Source organism: Suricata suricatta, chromosome 1, assembly GCF_006229205.1.
Source record: "Suricata suricatta isolate VVHF042 chromosome 1, meerkat_22Aug2017_6uvM2_HiC, whole genome shotgun sequence".
NCBI classification, from domain to species: Eukaryota; Metazoa; Chordata; class Mammalia; order Carnivora; family Herpestidae; genus Suricata; species Suricata suricatta.
The window spans coordinates 153,498,317-153,517,896 of NC_043700.1; the positions used below are offsets into that span (position 1 = coordinate 153,498,317).

The 19,580-nt window shown below is 39.4% G+C and overlaps 2 protein-coding genes across 13 annotated transcripts in view; one reads left to right on the plus strand and one right to left on the minus strand.

Annotated features, from left to right (window-relative positions):
- Positions 1-7,140, plus strand: part of LNX1 (ligand of numb-protein X 1) — a 117,786-nt gene extending 110,646 nt beyond the window's left edge. For 2 of the 3 annotated variants that reach the window (XM_029945716.1, XM_029945731.1), the window contains 3 exons: positions 1,373-1,601; positions 6,013-6,171; positions 6,553-7,140. In XM_029945716.1, the coding sequence (XP_029801576.1) occupies positions 1,373-1,601; positions 6,013-6,171; positions 6,553-6,688 (524 nt within the window). In that variant the 3' untranslated portion in view covers positions 6,689-7,140. Of the gene's footprint in view, positions 1-1,372; positions 1,602-2,603; positions 2,678-6,012; positions 6,172-6,552 lie in introns of those variants that run through there. The other variant, XM_029945723.1, reaches the window with a different exon arrangement.
- FIP1L1 (factor interacting with PAPOLA and CPSF1) overlaps positions 5,076-19,580 on the minus strand; it is a 78,584-nt gene continuing 64,079 nt past the window's right edge. For all 10 annotated transcript variants that reach the window (XM_029945748.1, XM_029945741.1, XM_029945761.1 and 7 more), the window contains 3 exons: positions 15,814-16,027; positions 8,788-8,925; positions 5,076-8,212 (listed from right to left, as the gene is read on the minus strand). In XM_029945748.1, the coding sequence (XP_029801608.1) occupies positions 8,065-8,212; positions 8,788-8,925; positions 15,814-16,027 (500 nt within the window). In that variant the 3' untranslated portion in view covers positions 5,076-8,064. The remainder of the gene's footprint in view (positions 8,213-8,787; positions 8,926-15,813; positions 16,028-19,580) is intronic.

The window sequence follows — 19,580 nt, forward strand, 5'->3', positions numbered from 1 at the left end:
TCAACCGACTGAGCTACCCAGGCGCCCCTAATTATTTTAACCGGATGTGTTCTGGGCTACTTTGAATGAAGGAAGGGAATGCTAAATACGTATCTTTAATAATACTGTCAATTCCCACAGAGGGGTAGCTCAGATGGTTGAGCAATTATGTCACTGAAGGGTTCAGATTCAAGAGATAACATGAAGTTGCTGAAGTACAGCGGTTCAGCCTGGGGAGCTGCGGGGGTGGGGGCGGGGAGGGTGGCATGGTAAGGGATTTCTTTGGCCAACCCAACAGTGCTTCCTTTGGAGTCAGGCAGGACTCCAAGCCTTTCCTATCTGTCTCTCCCTATCTTTGTACTCTTGCTATGATTGTTCTGTGTGAAGATGATATTCAAAGGAGGCAGAAGATTAGGAGAGAGAGAAAAGAATAGAGATTGGAGGTAGGAGAGGTTTGTGTTTTAATTCCTCTTGCTCTTCTTTTTCACCCAAGCCCCTGGGTGGAGAGTGATGAGGTCCACCAGGAAGTGACTGGTTAGCGAGAGAATGCGAGCAGAGGATTGTGCGGTTCGGTGTATGGAAATGGCCCAGCACATAGTAGGTGCTTAACCAGTGGTACCTAGTGTCACCTCTGCGGTGAAGCACATGTTAACTCCTTTCCCCTCTTTAAGGGCATAGTTTCTGCTCGTTTTTCTTAACTGCTATATTCTCCTCTGCTGGACCTTCCAGGCAGTCTACATTTATTGGGTGCCTACTGCACTTCAGGCTCCGTGGGGGTACTTGGAGCTTTTGCCGAATGCTCTCCCTTTGTGCTAAAACAAGAAACAAGAAGTGAAAGAGTAGGTTTTCTTTGATTAGGGAAGCTAATTTATCTGCTTTCTTTCCTTCCTTTTTTTTTTAAGGCAAGAGCCGAACACTAATGAGTATGCTTTAGAAACCTCAAAACATGGGACACCTGGGTGGCTCAGTCGGCTGAGCGTCCGACTTTGGCTTAGGTCATGATCTCACATCTCGTGAGTTTGAGCCCCATGTCAGGCTCTGTGCTGACGGCTATCTCAGAGCTTGGAGCCTGCTTCGGATTCTGTGTCTCTTCCTCTCTCTGCTCCTCCCATGATTATGCTCTGTCTCTCTCTGTCTCTCAAAAATAAATAAATGTAAAAAAAAAAAAATTAGAAACCTCCAAACAGAACTTGCCAGTGCCATGAAACATGCACATGCTGTCATTTTTGCTACTGGAGAACTCAGCTTCACGTCAATACAAGAGGCAAATGACATGCCCCTTTGCCCTCCTCGCTCCCCACCTCATCGCAGTCAGTCTCTGCCCCATTGCACTTCTCTAGAAGTTCCTCTTTGCGCTCTCACTAAACATAGCTTCTGCTTCTCTGGCCACCAGGTGACATTTTGCTAAATGTGAACGGGATTGAACTAACGGAGGTCAGCCGAAGCGAGGCAGTTGCGTTACTGAAAAGCACATCCTCCTTGGTGGTTCTTAAAGCTTTGGAAGTGCACGAACGCGAGCCCCAGGACGCGTGCAGCAGCCCAGCAGCCCTGGACTCCAACCACAACGTGGCCCTGGCCGGAGACTGGTCCCCCTCCTGGATCATGTGGCTGGAATTACCGCGGTGAGTCCCAACTTGACATGCTCGCGGCGATGTGGGAGGAAACCACTGCATTTCTCAGACTTCTCTTTTCCTCTCTTGGGCTGATTTGGGGCCCTAGCATCTTAGCGAGCCCCCCGTTTGATTATGAGACCATTGGAAAGAAGTCTGTCTTCCCTTCTGTTACTGAAGATGCGTGCAGAAGTCGCAGGGCAGGATGGAAGCCCGGAAGCGGAAACACTGTTAGACACTCAAGTTGAGTGAGCTCCTGGGCTGCTGCCCTGTGTGGTTTATGGCTCCTCAGTAGAGAGAGCTCAGGTGACAGGGACAGAGGGCTAAAATCCAACCAGGCCCACCGAGCCTGCAGCCAGGGGGAGGCCCCCCTCTCCTTACTTCGCTAGTGTAATCCTCAGAACTTGCACAGAGGTGAAACCCTTCAGCAGAACACCTTGCCTGTGTGTGCCCAGGTGTGTAAGCATGTGGTTGACACATGGCTCAGACTCTCTCTCTCTCTCTCTCTCTAGTTCCTACTCTTATAAAGTTCTAACAAACTTCAGGGAGCAGCCCAGTTGTCATTTTAGTGAGATGCAACTAGAGCTTTACGGCGAAGCCATTAAATTGTCTCACGCAGGCACATCAGGACAATTTTTAAGGACACTTTAAATGGCTATATACAGAAACAAAATTTTTGAAAAACATCAATTCGCGTTTGCACACCGGCATCAGAGCATGAATCCTTGGCCTTCAAAGGATTGCCCTACAAATTCCCAAGGCGTCATGTAAATGTTAAATATTAGAGTCACCGAGGATGAAATGCTGCCATAGGATTAAATGAATAAAAGGAGGATGTTTGGTTTTAGTACATTTTTCTTGAGGGTGGAGATAGGACGGCCTTTTTTTTTTTTTTTTCCAAATTTCAAATGAGGTTTTAAAAAACATCCCTGCCTCAGGTACACTGACCTAGATTCCTTTTTGAGCCTTTCCTGGTTGATAAATTATTTTTAAAATAAGGGCATTTTTAAACAGGTGAAAACTGAGGCAGTTTGGAAATCTGCAAGCATTTTAGAACTGAGCCTGAGTGGAAGAAGAGTGTTACTTGAACTAAAAAAATTTTAATAAATCTTTCTGAAACTGGAACCTATGAAAGTAGGTCATTTTTTTTTTTTTTTTTTTTTTTTTGCGTGCTTGGAAGCTATTCATCATATAATCAGAGTTCATTTGTGGTAACCAGGACAAATGCGAGATGGTTTTTACTACAAATAAAACCAACTGCGTGGCTTTCTCTCCCTCTATTTTTTGTCACTTGGCCTTAGGCAGCAATTCTCTGCTCCAGCCAGAAGTATAGTCTGGATTTGGTTCACTTCCTTTGAAAGTAGACAGGAAGTGTGAAATGATGGCAGCACAGACAACTCTGGTCTCCAGCCACCCTGGCGGTTCTTAGTCTCCTGTGGCCCCTCGTCCCCTCACAGTGATATAACCACAGTGGAAATTCCGAGGTACCCAAGGGGAGAGGGGTGCCGGGCGAGTCTCTCACGCCCGTCCCCTCAGATCCACTCCACTGAGGCAATCACGGTTACCAGTTCCTTGTGTGTTTTTCCAGGAAAAGTCAATGTCAGGGGTTGGCAAACGTTTTCTGTGGAGGGCCAGAGTTGAGGCTTTGAGGATCACACCCTAGGCAGCAGCTCCAGTATTACCGCTAATCTATACAGCTTATCAGACGCTATTCAACTCAAGAGGATTCAGAAATCACTGAAGACCTTCTCCTTCATTTTCTGTTGGCTCCCAGGGCCACACTCCACATCTGGAAGTCTTTCTCACCTGGACCAGGAGGATGGAGGAGAAAGGAGTTAATGTGTATTACTGTTACACAGGTACAGAATGCTTTGGGAACCCAGAAAAGCCTTTGGAATGAGAAGAGTAGCAATATTTTTTGCCAACCTCTTTAGTATTTGGTGTGAACAAAAGACAACTGGACGTTCACTTCTGCCTCTGCATTCACTGTTGCCAGATCGCCTATCCTGGGTTCTCTGAGCTTAAAGTGAGTTTTTAAAAAGGCAAATAATGTATATCACAATAAAAGTATTTTTTGATCTCTAGACACTTTGAGAACCCCACTCTGGTAGGGTAGGGGCTCCATGAGATACTAACATCTGCTGAGAAAAGGGAGCTGTTGGAGACTGAGAAGGAACAACCGATGTGACAAAACTTCACTGCACTTGAGCAACCCAAGACTTCACTGTGGTCCTTAACACGTTTGTTTTTGAGGAAACCTTCATCATCTCACTGGGAGAAAACTACTAAATGCCTTGCTATTCTTTATGCCAACTCTTCAAGTCTAGAGAATTTCAGAACAGGAAAAACGCTCACATTTATAGACTTTAAAGTCGCTTAATATTTCAAAGGTAAATCCTCAACATCATTGATCAAAGCCAGCTTCCCCATTTCCCAGTGGGAAGTGACATCATTCAACTTGAGAAAAAGATGCCCCAGTACTCCTCAGCTCCAACTAACCAAGGTCTGACTTTGAAGGGGTCTACAATACGGAGTTCTTATGCTACAAATAAGTTAAATAAAATACTGAACACAAAGTAAGGAAGGTAGTGAAAAAACTCTCAGTAACATTGCCATCTACGTGAATGCCTGGCACAGAGGGTAGCCTTTTTGTCTGTTCCGTTTGCCGAGATCCCAAGTACCTGGACTCAAAACAGCTGCGAAAAGAGGCTCTAAACAGATACGTTGTCTCCAGTCTCAAAACAAGAGTCTAGGAAAACAGACACGATTCATTAGTTAACATTACGCTGAAAATTTTACACTAGAACAGAAATTTTAGATGGTGAGGTTTATAGTTTGTCCACATGAAATCAAATATTCAAGATGAATCGAAGTAAGGTCCAAGGTGATAGATTCTCCGTGGGAAAAAAAAAAAACCAGTGGTGGAAGGAATGAGAAACACTTGTTTCACGTATTGCTCTATGTACGCATCATATGTTTTAGGGAATCGTGGCTGGGAAATGGTAACACAGATACCTGCCGATGACCTTGGGTAAGAGCCACCCAACTCATCTGCTTTCCCTCCTGCACTGGGCCCAGGTGGGAATGTGATGCTGTGCTGTCTGGAGAACCGCCCATCACCTGGCTTGTGTGTGAGCAGTCAGCCAGCTGCTCTGCAAATGTGGTATCTAACATACCAGAGACCGTACAGGGTGAATGCGGTACTGACATCAGGTCTTCCTGTGAAAGACAGCAGATGAATATTTTACAATCAAAATATGGTTGTTTTATTAAAAGAAAATCATTATTTTTCAGCTATCAGTGAAAGAAATTGATTATTGTAAATTATGTGTGACAACAGATACAAAACGAAACAGCTGAATTTTACCACATTTTAAAGTTATCCATCAAAGTCAAAGCTTATTTTAAGTTGGAATCAGCAACATCATGAAAAGTCACATTTACACTGATTAGCAAGGTCAGTAACAAATAATGATGGCCAATTCATTACTTAACAAAACCTTTCACATGAGACATTTTATTGGTCTTTCAAAAAGCAGTTAATATTTTAAGGTACAGCTTTATAAACAAAACAATCTTATCTTGATTTTTACCAATATGAAAATGCTAATTTTCTCTTAAACCAGTTCCTGAACTGGGGGAGGCGGGGGGGGGGGGGTGTTCATCAAATCCGGTTCCTGACACACAACCTGTCAGTCTGCCCTTGGTCTGCACCTGTGCCAACACTGACCGAGCCGTCACGCAGTATCTTCCGTCTGATTTGTGGGAGGATGCTGCCCACTCACAGACCTGCGGCCTCTCCCTCTCCTGTTCCTTCTTGCCGTACTATTCAGGGTTTCTCCTCCATTATGAATCATTCTTATAATCTTTAAAAGTACCTCGATTTCCATTCACTTTATCCCTGCATATTTCTCTATAACCTGTCAAGCATATAAAGCTACATTTAAACTGGTGGGTATATTTCAAGAGACAAAACTTTGGCAAATTAGGGTTAGGTTTCAGTTTTTTTTCCCCCCACGGGGATAAATCCTTTAAAGGATTTTTGCCTTCATTAAAATTATGTTCGCAATAAGAATTTGTTGCTAAGTAGCCTTGAATTTGGCTCACCAGTAAGGATTTAGGCATTTCCAACTTTTTAATATAAATTGAGGCATTGAATCTTTAAGCCAAAAATGGCTTATCTTTCCCAGTAAACATATAAACAGAACATAATAGTATTTTTTAAAGGGTGTTTAAGCAATGGAAAACAGTTCTACTGGAAGAAGCCACCTAATAGTACAAAGGTCGCTGGGCTATGACAATTTTGAGTAAGACCCATCTAATGCGAGTCTGAAAAATGGCAATAAAGGGCGTGGGAAATGAATCCTAATGAATACTAAGCGTTCAACCGACCTGTGCAGATATATTGCTTACACTCTTTCAGGTACCTGTATAACTGTAAAGATGTCATATTGCGAAGAAACACAGCTGGGAGTCTGGGCTTCTGCATTGTAGGAGGTTCCGAAGGATGCAATGGGAACAAACCTTTTTTTATTAAGTCTATTGTTGAAGGAACACCAGCATACAATGATGGGAGAATCAGGTAATAATGACTGCTTGTTTCCAGTATATTGTTTTATATATGCAAAAGCTTGGCCCCATTAGAAATAATGCTTGTACTATATATACCTTGTTTAATTGGTAAGAAAAACATTTACATAGCATTCAATTTCTAAGAATTCCTTGGTTCCACACAGCAACTTCCTATACTTTTAGCGTCCCTTCTAACAGAAACTGAATGGAGAGAGTGCAGAATTTAAGTGAGGAGGGGGAGAAGGGCCTTCATTAGAAAAGCTTTCTGTAGAATTTTATATAGTTAAAATTGACAGATGGAGCAAGAGCTAGGACCACCAAATAATACACTTGCGTTAACCTCAGCTACGGACCAAAATGCTAATCATGGGCTGTTTTTCGTATTTTCTAGATGCGGTGACATCCTTCTGGCCGTCAATGGCAGGAGCACATCAGGAATGACGCATGCTTGTTTGGCAAGGCTGCTGAAGGAACTTAAGGGGAAAATTACTCTTACTATTGTTTCTTGGCCTGGCACTTTTTTATAGAACCAATGATGGGTCATAGGAAAACAGAAAACCACAAATAAGCTAAGTAAAGAATATATTTATCTTGTCAATTTTTATATTTAAAGGATACACTGTAAAAATGTAAACTAATTGTCAGGAAAGTGTGATCTCATAAAAGTCGATGACACCTCAGAAGATGTAATTCTCAAAACGTAAATATTAGTAATAGTTCTTACTCAGTGTGGAGGATTTCACATCACTCTACAACTCTAAGTTTATATTTTTCTATTCATTAAAATGCTCTTACATGGCTGAGATAATTTGTATGCCCCCACTGAATTCAAATCCTCAATTAAGAATTTGGTATATGCTGAGGTCTGTAAAAGGTACATTATGGACACCGAAAAAACAATTTACAGCCAGAGGATTTTAAAAGATCACTGCTGAAGAAACTGTTCATCAAACGAGAAATAAATATTTTTCAAATTATAGTTGTCTTTTAGTATGTGGTATTAAGTTCATTTCTACCTCCACTACTTAAAGGATCCTAGTAATTGATTCTCGCAAACCCAAGTTGTCACCAGGACAAATACATCCTAAGGCTTATCCCTAAAAATGCTCACAGAGTATTATAAACCTGTATTGTTAAATTTAATAGGAAAGGACTAATCTAAAGCTCTGGTCTTTTCACTCACAATTAGCCAGTAACTGTTTAAAAACTCCATGTCCTGCTCAACCAATGAGCCTTGGAAAAAGCATCAAGAAAAGCCAAACCAGCTTGAGCCTGGCTTGCACAGTGAGCCGTGTGGCAATTCGACTTTGTCACAGCGACAGGTATCTGCGCCTGCTACAGAAACCACAGTTTCACAGACACCACCCAAATGCCTTTAGATTTTACCGATTTGGATATAAAAGTTGCCCATTTACAAAGTTCCACCATGAACCCAAATTTAGAACACTGAAAACCTATGAAAATGTTGTTACCTCAAAACTGTTTCCAAGCTCTCTAGTCAGCAAGCCCGGGTGCGCAGCAGCGCCAAACCCGCTCCCACCTCTACCCTCAGAGGTGCTGCAGCCGCGCACCTGCGTAAGAGGCTGGTGTTCCAGGAACTCAAGAAAACGATGGCCAAGGTGCAACCCTGACCTTCATCAGATACTGTGTATGTACACATAGCTCTTTAAGATTCCCTGCTGAGTGACTCATTCACATTACCTTCTTGGATATAAAGTCATTGCTGTCTTTATTTTTTAAATAGTACAAGACAAAGATTTTTAACTTAACATGAAAAATTCACTCTTTTATTTTGAGAAAAAAGTTAACTTTTCATACTAACAGAACAAGATTAAAGGTAAATTTCTTAAACATCATCCAGAAAAATAACAAGACTTGTGATGCACTGCGGCCCTGGCCGCGCCTACTCAGCAGGTGCAGCCTCGGTGCTCTCCTGCTCAGGGGCAGGCTCACTGCCGGCTTCTTTCCCTTCTTTGCTTCTTTTAGATTTTTTGTGCTTGTGTCTCCTGTGACTGTCTCCTTCTTCACTTTCATGGCGACGTCTACTATTACTGAAGAAAAAAAGGTGTGTTCTTAAGTAGTGAAGAAAACAGCCCACTTTGTCTAAGTAAATTCTCACTGTGATACTGGATATTAAATAATCCATTCTTTTTCTCAAACACACTTTGAGGAGTGATCAGCTTATGTGATTTTTATACAGATTATATTTACGTTATAGGTTCACCGTCCGGATATTATCCTAGATTCTCAGAGCACATATACTTTATTCAGAAAAACTATTACAAATTAGAAATGGAAGCACTAAATCAGAAAAGGAAATAATTTCTAGGGTTAACTTTGGGCAAATAATAGGACACAAAGGAATTTTTTAGACTGTTACTGGTTCATTTGCTAAATGAACCCTCTCCCAACAAGATAAGGTAGCAAGTCTATGGGCATTAAATGTAGCCTTATAAGCTTTAAAAATCTTTGTGGAGCCTCTAAGGAACCAACGATTTCAACACATTATTCTTAATCCTCCAGTGAGGAACACATATGCTCTACTAGTTATTTGGAACTGTTTTTACTTTCTGAGGTCAAATCAATTACTCTTGACTTCTGAGTGATTCACTATAAAAGAGCAAACCTTCGAGAGGACTTGTGTCTGGTTTCCTCTTTCTCTCTGTGTCGTCGCTCTCTGTGTCGTTCTTCTTTCTCTCGACTTGCTCTGTGACGCTCATAACCTCGTTCTGCATACTCCCTGTATCTGTATCGTTCTTCGTCACTGAAATCGGAATAAACACTCTTCATGACAACTGGACTGGTAATTCTGAGTCTAACCCAGAAGCCTCCATGTTGTTAGTGGCTTACACAGACTAGACGCAAAATAAATCTGTGGAACCGAGGAGAACGATGCGCTTCCCAAACCAGTACTCGATCTAATGCAAAACATAACTACATGTGTTAAAGGTCCAACTTTATGCTTTCACATTTATTGAATAGAAATGTTATATAACATTGTGTTCCCTCAAGCCAATATTGGGAGCTGTAATAGAATTAAATTTTAATCAGCTTCACCTTCTTTTCTTCCTTTTAAAATTAAAAGGGGTGCCTGGGTGGCTCACTCAGTTAAGCATCCGGCTTCAGCTCAGGTCATGATCTCACAGTTCGTGGGTTTGAGCCCTGCATCATGCTCTGTGATGACAGCTCAGAGCCTGGAGCCTGCTTCGGATTCTGTGTCTCCCTCTCTCTCTCTGACTCTCCCTGCTTGTACTGTCTCTCTCTGTCTCTCAAAAATAAATAAATAAAAAACATTAAAAAAATTAAAAGCAGCTTTCCAACCAAAATTCTTCTATTTTTAGAATCTCTGTGGGCCCAAGATTTTATAAATAAAAATACTTGGCTCACAATGGCTATAAGTGGAAAGTAGATGAAGGTGCTGAAGTTTCTCACAGAAGAATACATTCATCTAATGAAGAGGTACACGAGCCTGAAGAACTGAGGGACATCAGAGCAACCTCTACAATACCCACACACAATGCAGACAGAACTGCTTGTGGGCGCACTTACAGTCTGACACCCCAATTAATACTACAGGTGTTTGTGTGGCTAGGGACGGGGGAGTCACATGGATGACAGCAAGCGCACACCCGTCCGCCGCAGCTCTGTTTCCTGATTTTAGAGCGAATGGACTGGTGAAGCTAGGACTCGTGGCTAGAGTTGGATGGTAGTCTTTTTTTTTTTTTAACCTCCCTAGACTTGTCCTCTTTTTGTGTCTCTTCACGTACATTCTCCCCAGCTTTCTCTTAATCTTTTGAGTCTTTTTTTGGTTGTTGTTCACAGAAGTCAATACTTTCTACAACCTATTATCAGTAAACTTCCTTAGACTAAAACAGTCTTTTAGAGGACTATGCACTAAAGAGCTTTGGTTTCTAGAAATGTCTAATACAAATTATTAGTAACTTGCATGACATGTCAAGATGTGGAGGCATTATGAGTAAAAATAACAGGCCACAATATCAAGTGAAAAAGTATAAGCCACACAAAAGAAAAGGCTTAATTATGGTCTCCTACCCAAAGTAATGATTCAGTAGTGCTTAAACTAACTCCTATTGTTGACCAGGTTCTTACTGCCTGAGATACAGTAAACATTTAGAAAAAAGTACACTATGTATACACACACACACACAGGAATACATACACATTTTCTAACCATACATGTACACTTTGTATTTGGACAGCAGAATACAATGCTGTCTGCATTAGGACAGGTACCAGAGAGCAGACCAAGGACCACATCCTGATTCTGCTACTGACTGTGTGACCCAGGGTAAATTAGTTAACCTCTCTGAACTTGTTTTCTCATCTGTAAACTGACAACTATCATTTTCAAGGTTGTCGGAGAACTGGCCATAACATTTATAAAGTACTTGGCACAACGGTGGGCCCTCAATAAATGGCAACTAACATGCATGCTCTCCCCATCTTCAGTCAATTCAGTGCTTAATTTTTTAGAAGCAGACCCTTTCTGTAAAGGTGACTGTTTCTGAAGCAGAATAACCATGACAAATGATTATCATAAATAGCATCCTCTTAAAAAATGAGGCCCTCTTTGCAATTTTACATAACAACTAATTATCTCCATTTGTCATTTGTAACAGTCTTTTCCCTCTCATCCTAACACCAACTCCTGTTGGCTTTGAGGCCCCTGAGATTCTGAAGACTCAGCCTCACACACGGAACAGACGAGGACCAGTCCCTCTGTCCCCTTCTCTGACAAGCAGCTGTGGCACAAAGGTTTCTCTCGGCCTGGAAATCACTACAGCTCACTTCACACAACCTAAAATGACCAGCCTCCTTTCTGGCCTACACTTAAGCAGCCTAAAAAACAGATGTTGAAACTGGTCTATAATTTTCAAAACAATAACCCTGTAATTTGTAACGTAACACACACTGCATGCCTTATTGCAAAATGTCAGTCTTTAGAAAAAATGGCCCTTACTTTTATACTTCACTGGGGTTTTCCAGAGTACACTATTCCTAGCATAATCCAGAACAACACAAAATTCCTCTGTCTTTTGCCTCTCTGGCCTTGAATTTTTAGTCAGATTTAGGTAAACACTGGCTCCTGAGACCCTACAGCTTAGCAATATGAAAATCAAATGTGCTTTAATGATTAACCCTGTTAAATCTCCATAAAAACCAAGTAACATTTGTGCACATGTATGTCTGAAACTGAAGAATCAGAGAATTTAGTCTCAAATATTCTATAAATGTATTATGTATGCAAAGAAGATTTATGAACTCTAGCAAAGCAATTCAATTCAGTCTTTTGTATATCAAGTTTACATTCAGCACTTTGTGAACACGTGAACATTCTAGAAATAACTGTGCTATCTCAAATATATCCATTTGAATTACATTAGAAAAAATACAACTTTTGGGGCACTTGGGAGGCTCAGTCAGTTACACTTCTGACTTCGGCTCAGGTCATGATCTTACGGTTTGTGAGTTCGAGCCCCATGTCAGGCTCTGTGTAGACAGCTCAGAGCCTGAAGCCTGCTTCAGATTCTTCCTCTCTCTCTGCCTTCCCCCTGCTCATGCTCTCTCTTTCTCTCTCTCTAAAATAAATAAGCATTAAAAAAATTTTTAAAAAAGGAAACAATTACCTCCTAAAAGTAATACTCTTAAATTTAAGAGAATCAGGCATTATGTGGCCAAAGTGAGAGGCACACATCCATCTTACTATATTCATACAGAAACACAAAACCTACACACACTTACTGTATCATATCATTACTTATTTATAGCCAATAAAATTTTATCAGCTCCTACAGTCACTATTAGGAGCTACAGGAAGGAAAAAGATGAATAAATCCTATTGATTCTTATGGAACTTTTTTAAAGGTAACACTTAAAACTACTAACCTCTTCTAGTCCCCTTGACTAGACATACTTTACATACTTAAATCTGCGAGGATAGTGTGTGACTATTTCTATACTCTTAGCACACAGCTCTGTTTCTGGCACATAACAGGGATCAGAAAATGTCCGTTACATGAATGAATGAATCACTTCCACCCACCAATAAAGAAATAAAGTGCATATAGAATAATAAGGAAAGTGAAAAGTCGCAGAATTTTTTAACTGTTTAATTTCAAGACTAGAAAGGATTTTAAGTAATATCTCAACCACTTTTTCAGTAGCCTGTATAGCTCTCTACCATTGTCTTAATTTCTTCACACATCCACTTTCTCATCAGCCAAGTCAAATTTAGATAATCCTTAACGGTCGACCTTTTTGGATTAAGAAGTCTAAAATTACATGCTGACATCTAACAAATGCTGCCTGAATCAAGTAGATGCTCACATCCTTAAACTGGTAGATTATCTCATCTAGCAAAATCAGAAAACTGTCTTTGTACCTTACATTTATTTATCCCATCCATAAAAATAGCTGGTATAAAAAAAGTTATTTTGACTCATTTCATTCTATATTGCGATGGTACCAAGATTGTATATATATTTTTTCACTGTTTATTTTTGAAAGCGATAGAGAGAACATATACATGCAGACGCAGAGAAGGGGTGGGGGACAAGTGGGCTCTGTGCTGAAAGCACAGTCCAATGAGGGGCTTGAACTCAATGATTCATTCATTCATATTCATATCATATCATGACCAGCACCAAAGTCGGACACTTAACTGACTAAGCCATCCAGTGCCCCACCAAGACTGATGTTTTAATGAGATGCTGAAATTAATGCTTTGATAATGATAAAGGTTGATTTTTATTAATTTCAAAATCTGCCTAGTTAAAATAGTTTCACAGAACGGCTTTCAAAATTGTTTTTTCTCTATTATATTCATCTTCCTCCCCTGCAGTGTTTGTCATTTTATCCTTACATGCTAAGCATTAACTACACAAAATGCTGGGAATACGGACATGGAAGATGGTGGTCAACACCCTTAGACAGGCTTGTTGAGAAAGATACACTAAATACTTAGGGAGCAAGTGAAGGAAATAATTCAACTTTTTTTGGGTTCAGAAGAGCCCACAGAAGACAGATGTGAGCTACACCTCGAAGAATGAGGTCTGCAAGGCAGAGAAGAGAGGAACATCAACAAGAAGTATGAAACTGGGGAATTTCCCAAAGACCACACAGGTCAGCACAGCTAAAACATGGAATGTACTGGATGTACTGGCTAGAGAAAGAACTGGGGTTAAAATGTAAAAAGGTGTACTGCCCTGGGACTTGGGGATCGTTAGAAGAATTCTGAATTATTCTCAAGGCCGGCAGTACGTGCAGTGCCATGTGCCAGCACCACATCAGTCCACGATTCTTGCCAGTGGCACAAAAAGTTTTAGGGAATGAACTGCCAGACCCACAACTTGCACACTCATTCTTTCCTAAATCTGAACTGTGTACCGATAGATGCCAGCAGGTAAAGCATCACGCCACTTCTCCAATCTCTTCTCTCATCATCAACTTGCTAGCCCTTTACAAAAGGCATTCCTTTCACCAATTTTAATATGAATGTATCATAGTATGACTCGGTGCAAAAACCATGATGGCATTAAAAATAACTAACTTAAAATATTAATGTCAGATCTATTTCATTCAAGGACTACAAAGCTTCTATAAAGCTTTCAGTCTTCCTATCTTAAACATTTTTCTGTCGAGGATAAAATATGGCGTAAGAATTGGGAGTTTCTGTGTTCTGGGATGTCCTAACTTCAGGTGGACTGCAGAGCAGTGTGGTGGAAGTCATGAACAACTTCCCCTGACGTGGGTAAAACAACAAACAAACGAAATCCACACAAGTCCCTCTGAAGGAAAGCAAACCAAAGTGCTGAGGGGCAGCACACTGTACTCATTTAAATGAACAGAAAAATGAAATCAGACTTCTTTTCTGATACAAACTTGAGTGTGATTTGGCCGTCAGGCTTGATGAGAGCTGTCATTTACCAATTAAGTTATATGGTAGCTATTTTCCATAGATGGAAAAAGGAAAAACTATAACTCCAAGGTATGCCTGAAAATATTTAACACACATAAAGATGTTTTAAAGACTTTCTGCAAAGATGTCTTTTGAGAAGTCTTGGTAAAGCCCTTTTGGTGTTCTGCCAAGAAACTGAGGAAACTAGAATTTAATTCCTGAATGTACTGGGCTAAATTGTGTCTCCCCTCCCGCCCCCTGAAAAAGATGAGTTCAAGTCCTACTCCCATTATCTGTGAATGTGACTGTTTTGGAAACAGGGTCTTTCAGATGTAATTAAGTCAAGGTGAGGTCATACTGGATTTAACTGCACCCTAATCCAGTGACTGATATCCTTATAAACTGAAGGAAATTTCAACAGAGACACAGAAGGGAGGATGTGACATGAAGACAGAAGAAACAGGGACTGAGGTGAAGCATCCAAGAACCAAGAACACCAAGGACTGCTAATAATCACCAAAGCTACGAGCAAGAAACACAACAGCTCATCCTCAGGGCCTGCGAAAATGAACGAAGTCTGCTGGCACCTTCGTCAGACCTGCAGCCACCAGAACTGCGGAGAGGACACACTGTTGTTCTGGACCACCAGTGTGTGGGACTTGGTAACGGCAGCCGTAGGGAACAGTTACATTGAGTAACAAATACTCTCACGGACTAAGAGGTTTCCAATTCTCTGCAGTCTCGAAAGCTGAGTCCTAGCTGACAGAGTGACAGATCCTTAAAAATAATTCTGATGACAGGTTACCTATGTAAATTTGGTATAGCATTGAATCCAACCGTGCTCAAATAATTAAATGACAGAGCCATAACAAAATTCCACCTGTTCTCATTTAAGTATTTTACGTGAACAAGGTTTCTCAGTGCTTACACTGCTATGTATATATTTTTAGAAGTATAATTAATGGCAAAGTCTGTTTTTTCCTAACCACAGTACTATTCACTCATGAATACATATATTAATTGGGGATGGGAGGAAGGTTCTCCATAACACTAAGGGATGTAGTTGCTCTATCTGTATATATTTAAATAAATAATCATTAAAATGAGGGGGGTTAAAATACTTAATCTTACAGTCATAAGTTTTTTAAACATTTAAACTTACCATAGGTATGCTGCAAGAAAAATGGATAGAATGATTGATTTTTAAAACCTTACTCAAGAATAAAAATATTACAGTGGAATAGAATTCTTTGGGGAAAAGGACTCAGAAGTAAAATTCAAACACAGAGAAATAGGAAATTTCCAACCGTTAAAGAGAGCCATTATACGCATTTTTACAAAATGGATGATGATGTTTTGCAAATCACTATAATGCTCTTAACCACTGGGTATACTTAAAAGAGTGATTTTATTTTAAAATTATAATGTTTATAATATACTGGAAATTATAGCTCTCTTGCCAGGTATTTAAACTTAAGATAAAAATATTTTAGATGGAAAGATAAAATATTTTCAAACTGTTTTAAGGAAGAAGTAAACAAATTGGAGGTTGTTGTTTTGCCTAACGGAAGTGTCTATGAATTAAAAAAGCCTTAACGCTTTTCAACTGGTTATACTAACTATTCTTGAAACGATCCTTTCCCAAGTGAATTGGATTTTCCATCCTTGCATCAAATATAAATTCTAAAGTGCATATGAAATACATGTGTATAAATTCCTGCACACTCAACACACCTGTTGAAAACACTTGGTGTAGGACTGTGATCACGCTCCCGCTCTCTCTCTCTGGTGCGTTCTCTTTCTCTGTCCCGATCGCGGTCTCGCTCCCGGTCTCGGTCTCTGTCTCTGTCTCGGTCTTTCTCTCTTCTTGCATAGTAGTCCCACTGCTTGCTGGTATCCACAAGACTAGGCCATGATGGAGCAGAACCAGGAAGGTGGGGAAAGGCAACTAAAGAAAAAAAAGCAAAAACAATTAAAAACAAAGGTATGGCACTTAAAAAAGAGACAAAAACCCTACTGAAAAACAAAACTCCCACCAAAAATACTTTATTTATAGATTATAATGGAAACTTGGTTATAAATAGAAAAGAGAAAAAATACATGGTAAATACCCACAGTTTGGAGTGACATCCAGAAACAAACCTTAAAGACTTAACATACAAAAAGACTCTTAATTTTGCAAAGTGAACATGAACTAGAAATAGATACACCACAAACTTTCCAGTACCAAAAACATTAACCAGACATCTTAAAAAAACTGTTGAGAGAAAGTAATGGTCAACCTAGAAAGGTGTCCTCAACAAAATTAAACCTCAAGAAAAGAATAAAACAAAGACAGGGCGCCTGGGTGGCTCAGTAGGTTAAGCCTCCAACTTCGGCTCAGGTCATGATCTCACGTTCGTGGGTTCGAGCCCCATGTCGGGCTCTGTGCTGACAGCTAGCTCAGAGCCTGGAGCCTGCTTCAGGTTCTGTGTCTCCCTCTCTCTCTGCCCCTCTGTCTCTCTCTGTCTCAAAAATAAATAAAACATTAAAAATTAAATAAAACAAAGACATTTACAGATTCAAAAATGAGCAAAAGTGGGGGTGGGGAGGCTCAGTCAATTAAGTAGCTGACTCTTCATTTCAGCTCAGGTCATGATCTCATGGTTCGTGAGTTTGAACCTGGCATCAGGCTCTGCACTTACAGCACAGAGCCTGCTTCGGATCCTCTCTGGCTCTCCCCCTTCACATGCATACTATCTCCCTCTCAAAAGTGAATAAATGTAAAACAAAATTTTTTTTAATGAGCAAAAGTTTTAACAGACTTCACCAAATGAACTTCTATGAGATATATACACAATACATTCCAAGAGTGACCACTAAAATAATACAAACAAAATGTATAATTTCAAAACATTAGAGAAAAAATAGAATTTAAAAGAACACCTGAAAAACTCAGTTAATTCAAAAAGACCTAGAAGGATGGGGATTAGAGAAGACAAGTTTGATTAGTTCAATAATCACAGTAATTCAAGAGACTGAATTCATCAGTTAAATGACAGAATTTGATCTGTACTTTTAAAAACTCTGAAAAGAAACAAAAACAAAACCTCTAATGATCTGAATATAAAGGGTATGAAAAACACACAAAATGGCTGAAAGTAGAAGGGTGGGAGGAACAGGAAAATACCAATCTCCCTAGTCTCTGCAGCTCTTCAGGCACAGCCACATTAATGCCAGAGCAGACGCACACAAGATGATTACCTGGGACAGCAAGGGCCATGAAAAGGGAATGGAAGACGCATCTCACCAAGAGACAGAATGAACTAAACTTCCAGGTGGCTAACAACACAAGCTTAAATTTTTAGAGAGAAAAACTCGTATGAATATAGGCAGAAATGGAAAAGTCCACCACGATCATGGGAGATTAGCATACTGCTCTCAATTATTGCCAGTTTAAGCAGACAAAAAAATTTCCCTACAGATAGAGAAGATTCACTGTTAACAGGATTGATTTAATGAGTATAACAGAATACTGCCCTGAACAGCTAAGTAATAATCATTCTTCTCAAGTACATATGAAACACTTAAAAGCAAGTATATTGTGTACTTTCACAGGATAAATATAATAGACACCTTAATACCTATACATTTCAAATTAAAGACATATTTCTGAAAATGCAGGGCTCAAAAAAATAAATTTTAAATCATTTAGGAACTAAACATAAAAATATGACATATCAAAAGTATTAGGATACAAACTGTTCTAGAGAGAAATTTAATCTTAAAAAACAATGCATTAGAAAAGATGAAGGGGCGCCTGGGTGGCTCAGTCGGTGAAGTGACCGACTTCAGCTCAGGTCATGATTTAGTGATTCAGGAGTTCAAGCCTCACGTCGGGCTCTGTGCTGAGAGCTCAGAGCCTGGAGCTTGCTTCAGATTCTGTGTCTCCTTCGCTCTCTGCCACTTCCCTGCTCGTGCTCATGATCCCTGTCTCTCTTTCTCTCTCAAAAAGAAAAAAACATTAAAAAAATTTTTTTAAAAGATGGGAAATTAGTAAGCTAAGCTTACAAAACTTAAGACCTTACACACAAACAGAATAATCATACAGAAAGGAGATAATAAAGATAAAAGTAGAATAGAAAAGAATGATACAATAAAAAAAAAGCTGAAATGAAAGGTGGTTTTTGAAGACTAGACAAAACACAACAATATTCTGGCAAGATTAAGAGAAACAATCAAAACCAAAAAGAAACCACAACAACAGATGATATAGATATTAAACACAGAATGCACGTTACACCTATGCATTTAAAAACTTAGCTGAAATGGACTAATTTCAAATGATCAATCAATAATTTACCCAAACGTGACTCAAGAATGAAAAGAAATCTTGACCAATTCTTATGATACACATTGATCAGTAAATTAAAACCTTCTCAAGAGACTAGATGATTTTTACAGGTGAGTTTTACTAACCTATAAGATACAGACCATTCTAATATATAAACTTCAAAGAATAGGAAAAAAAGATTATTCCCTAACTTCTCCCATGTGACTTGTAGAACTTTAATACCCAAACCAGTTAAAGACAGTACAAATAAAGACATCATAGGCTAATATTACATGTGAACATAATGTCAAAATCCTAAATCAATCAAGTGTTTATTATTATTTTTTAAAGATAACCAATCATGACCACATTAGGTTTATCTCAGAAAATAACAGTGACTTAATGTTAGAAAAATTTAGAAATTAGCCACATTAACAGATTAGAGAAGAAAAGCGGTATGATTATCTCAGAAAACATTTGATTAAAACTCAATATCCATTTAGTTTAAAAGCTCTTGGAAACTTTCCTTGATCTGATATAGGACTCCATCAAAAACCAAATAGCAAAAAAGCCTGGTAGTAAAAATGTAAAAGTTTATCTTAAAAAAGGGAAAGGGGGGCAGGGGTTACAAGACAAGAACTCCACTTTCAATACTTCAACATTACACAGAGATGCTAGTCAGAGCAGTTAAGAACTCTCCCTCAAAACAAACAAACAAAAAATAGGGAGGAGCAAGAATTGCAAAAGTAACAAAATCATTATCTGCAGATACTGCAGGCTAAAGAGCCTTTATAGACAAATTATACTAAGAATTCAACAGATAACTGGCTACAAGATCAATATATATACATTGATTAGTATATATGTATTATGTGTATAAATAAAACAAAAACCAATCCTCTATATAAATACAAACAAATACAAACAGAAAAGGATGTTTGAATGAATATATCACTTAAAACAGTAACAAAACATTAGATGACAATGACTAAATCTAACCAAGGATTTGTAAAAATTGTTTGAAGATAATTATAGCACTTTATTGAAATGTATTAAAGAACATCTCCATAAACAAAGAGTCCTTATTCACTGTTGGACTCAATGTTGTTAAGACACAAATCCCACAAAAATGGTCTAAGCATCAATGGGACCCCAAGCTGGTTTAGTAAAGAGCAAGGACTCTGGAGCC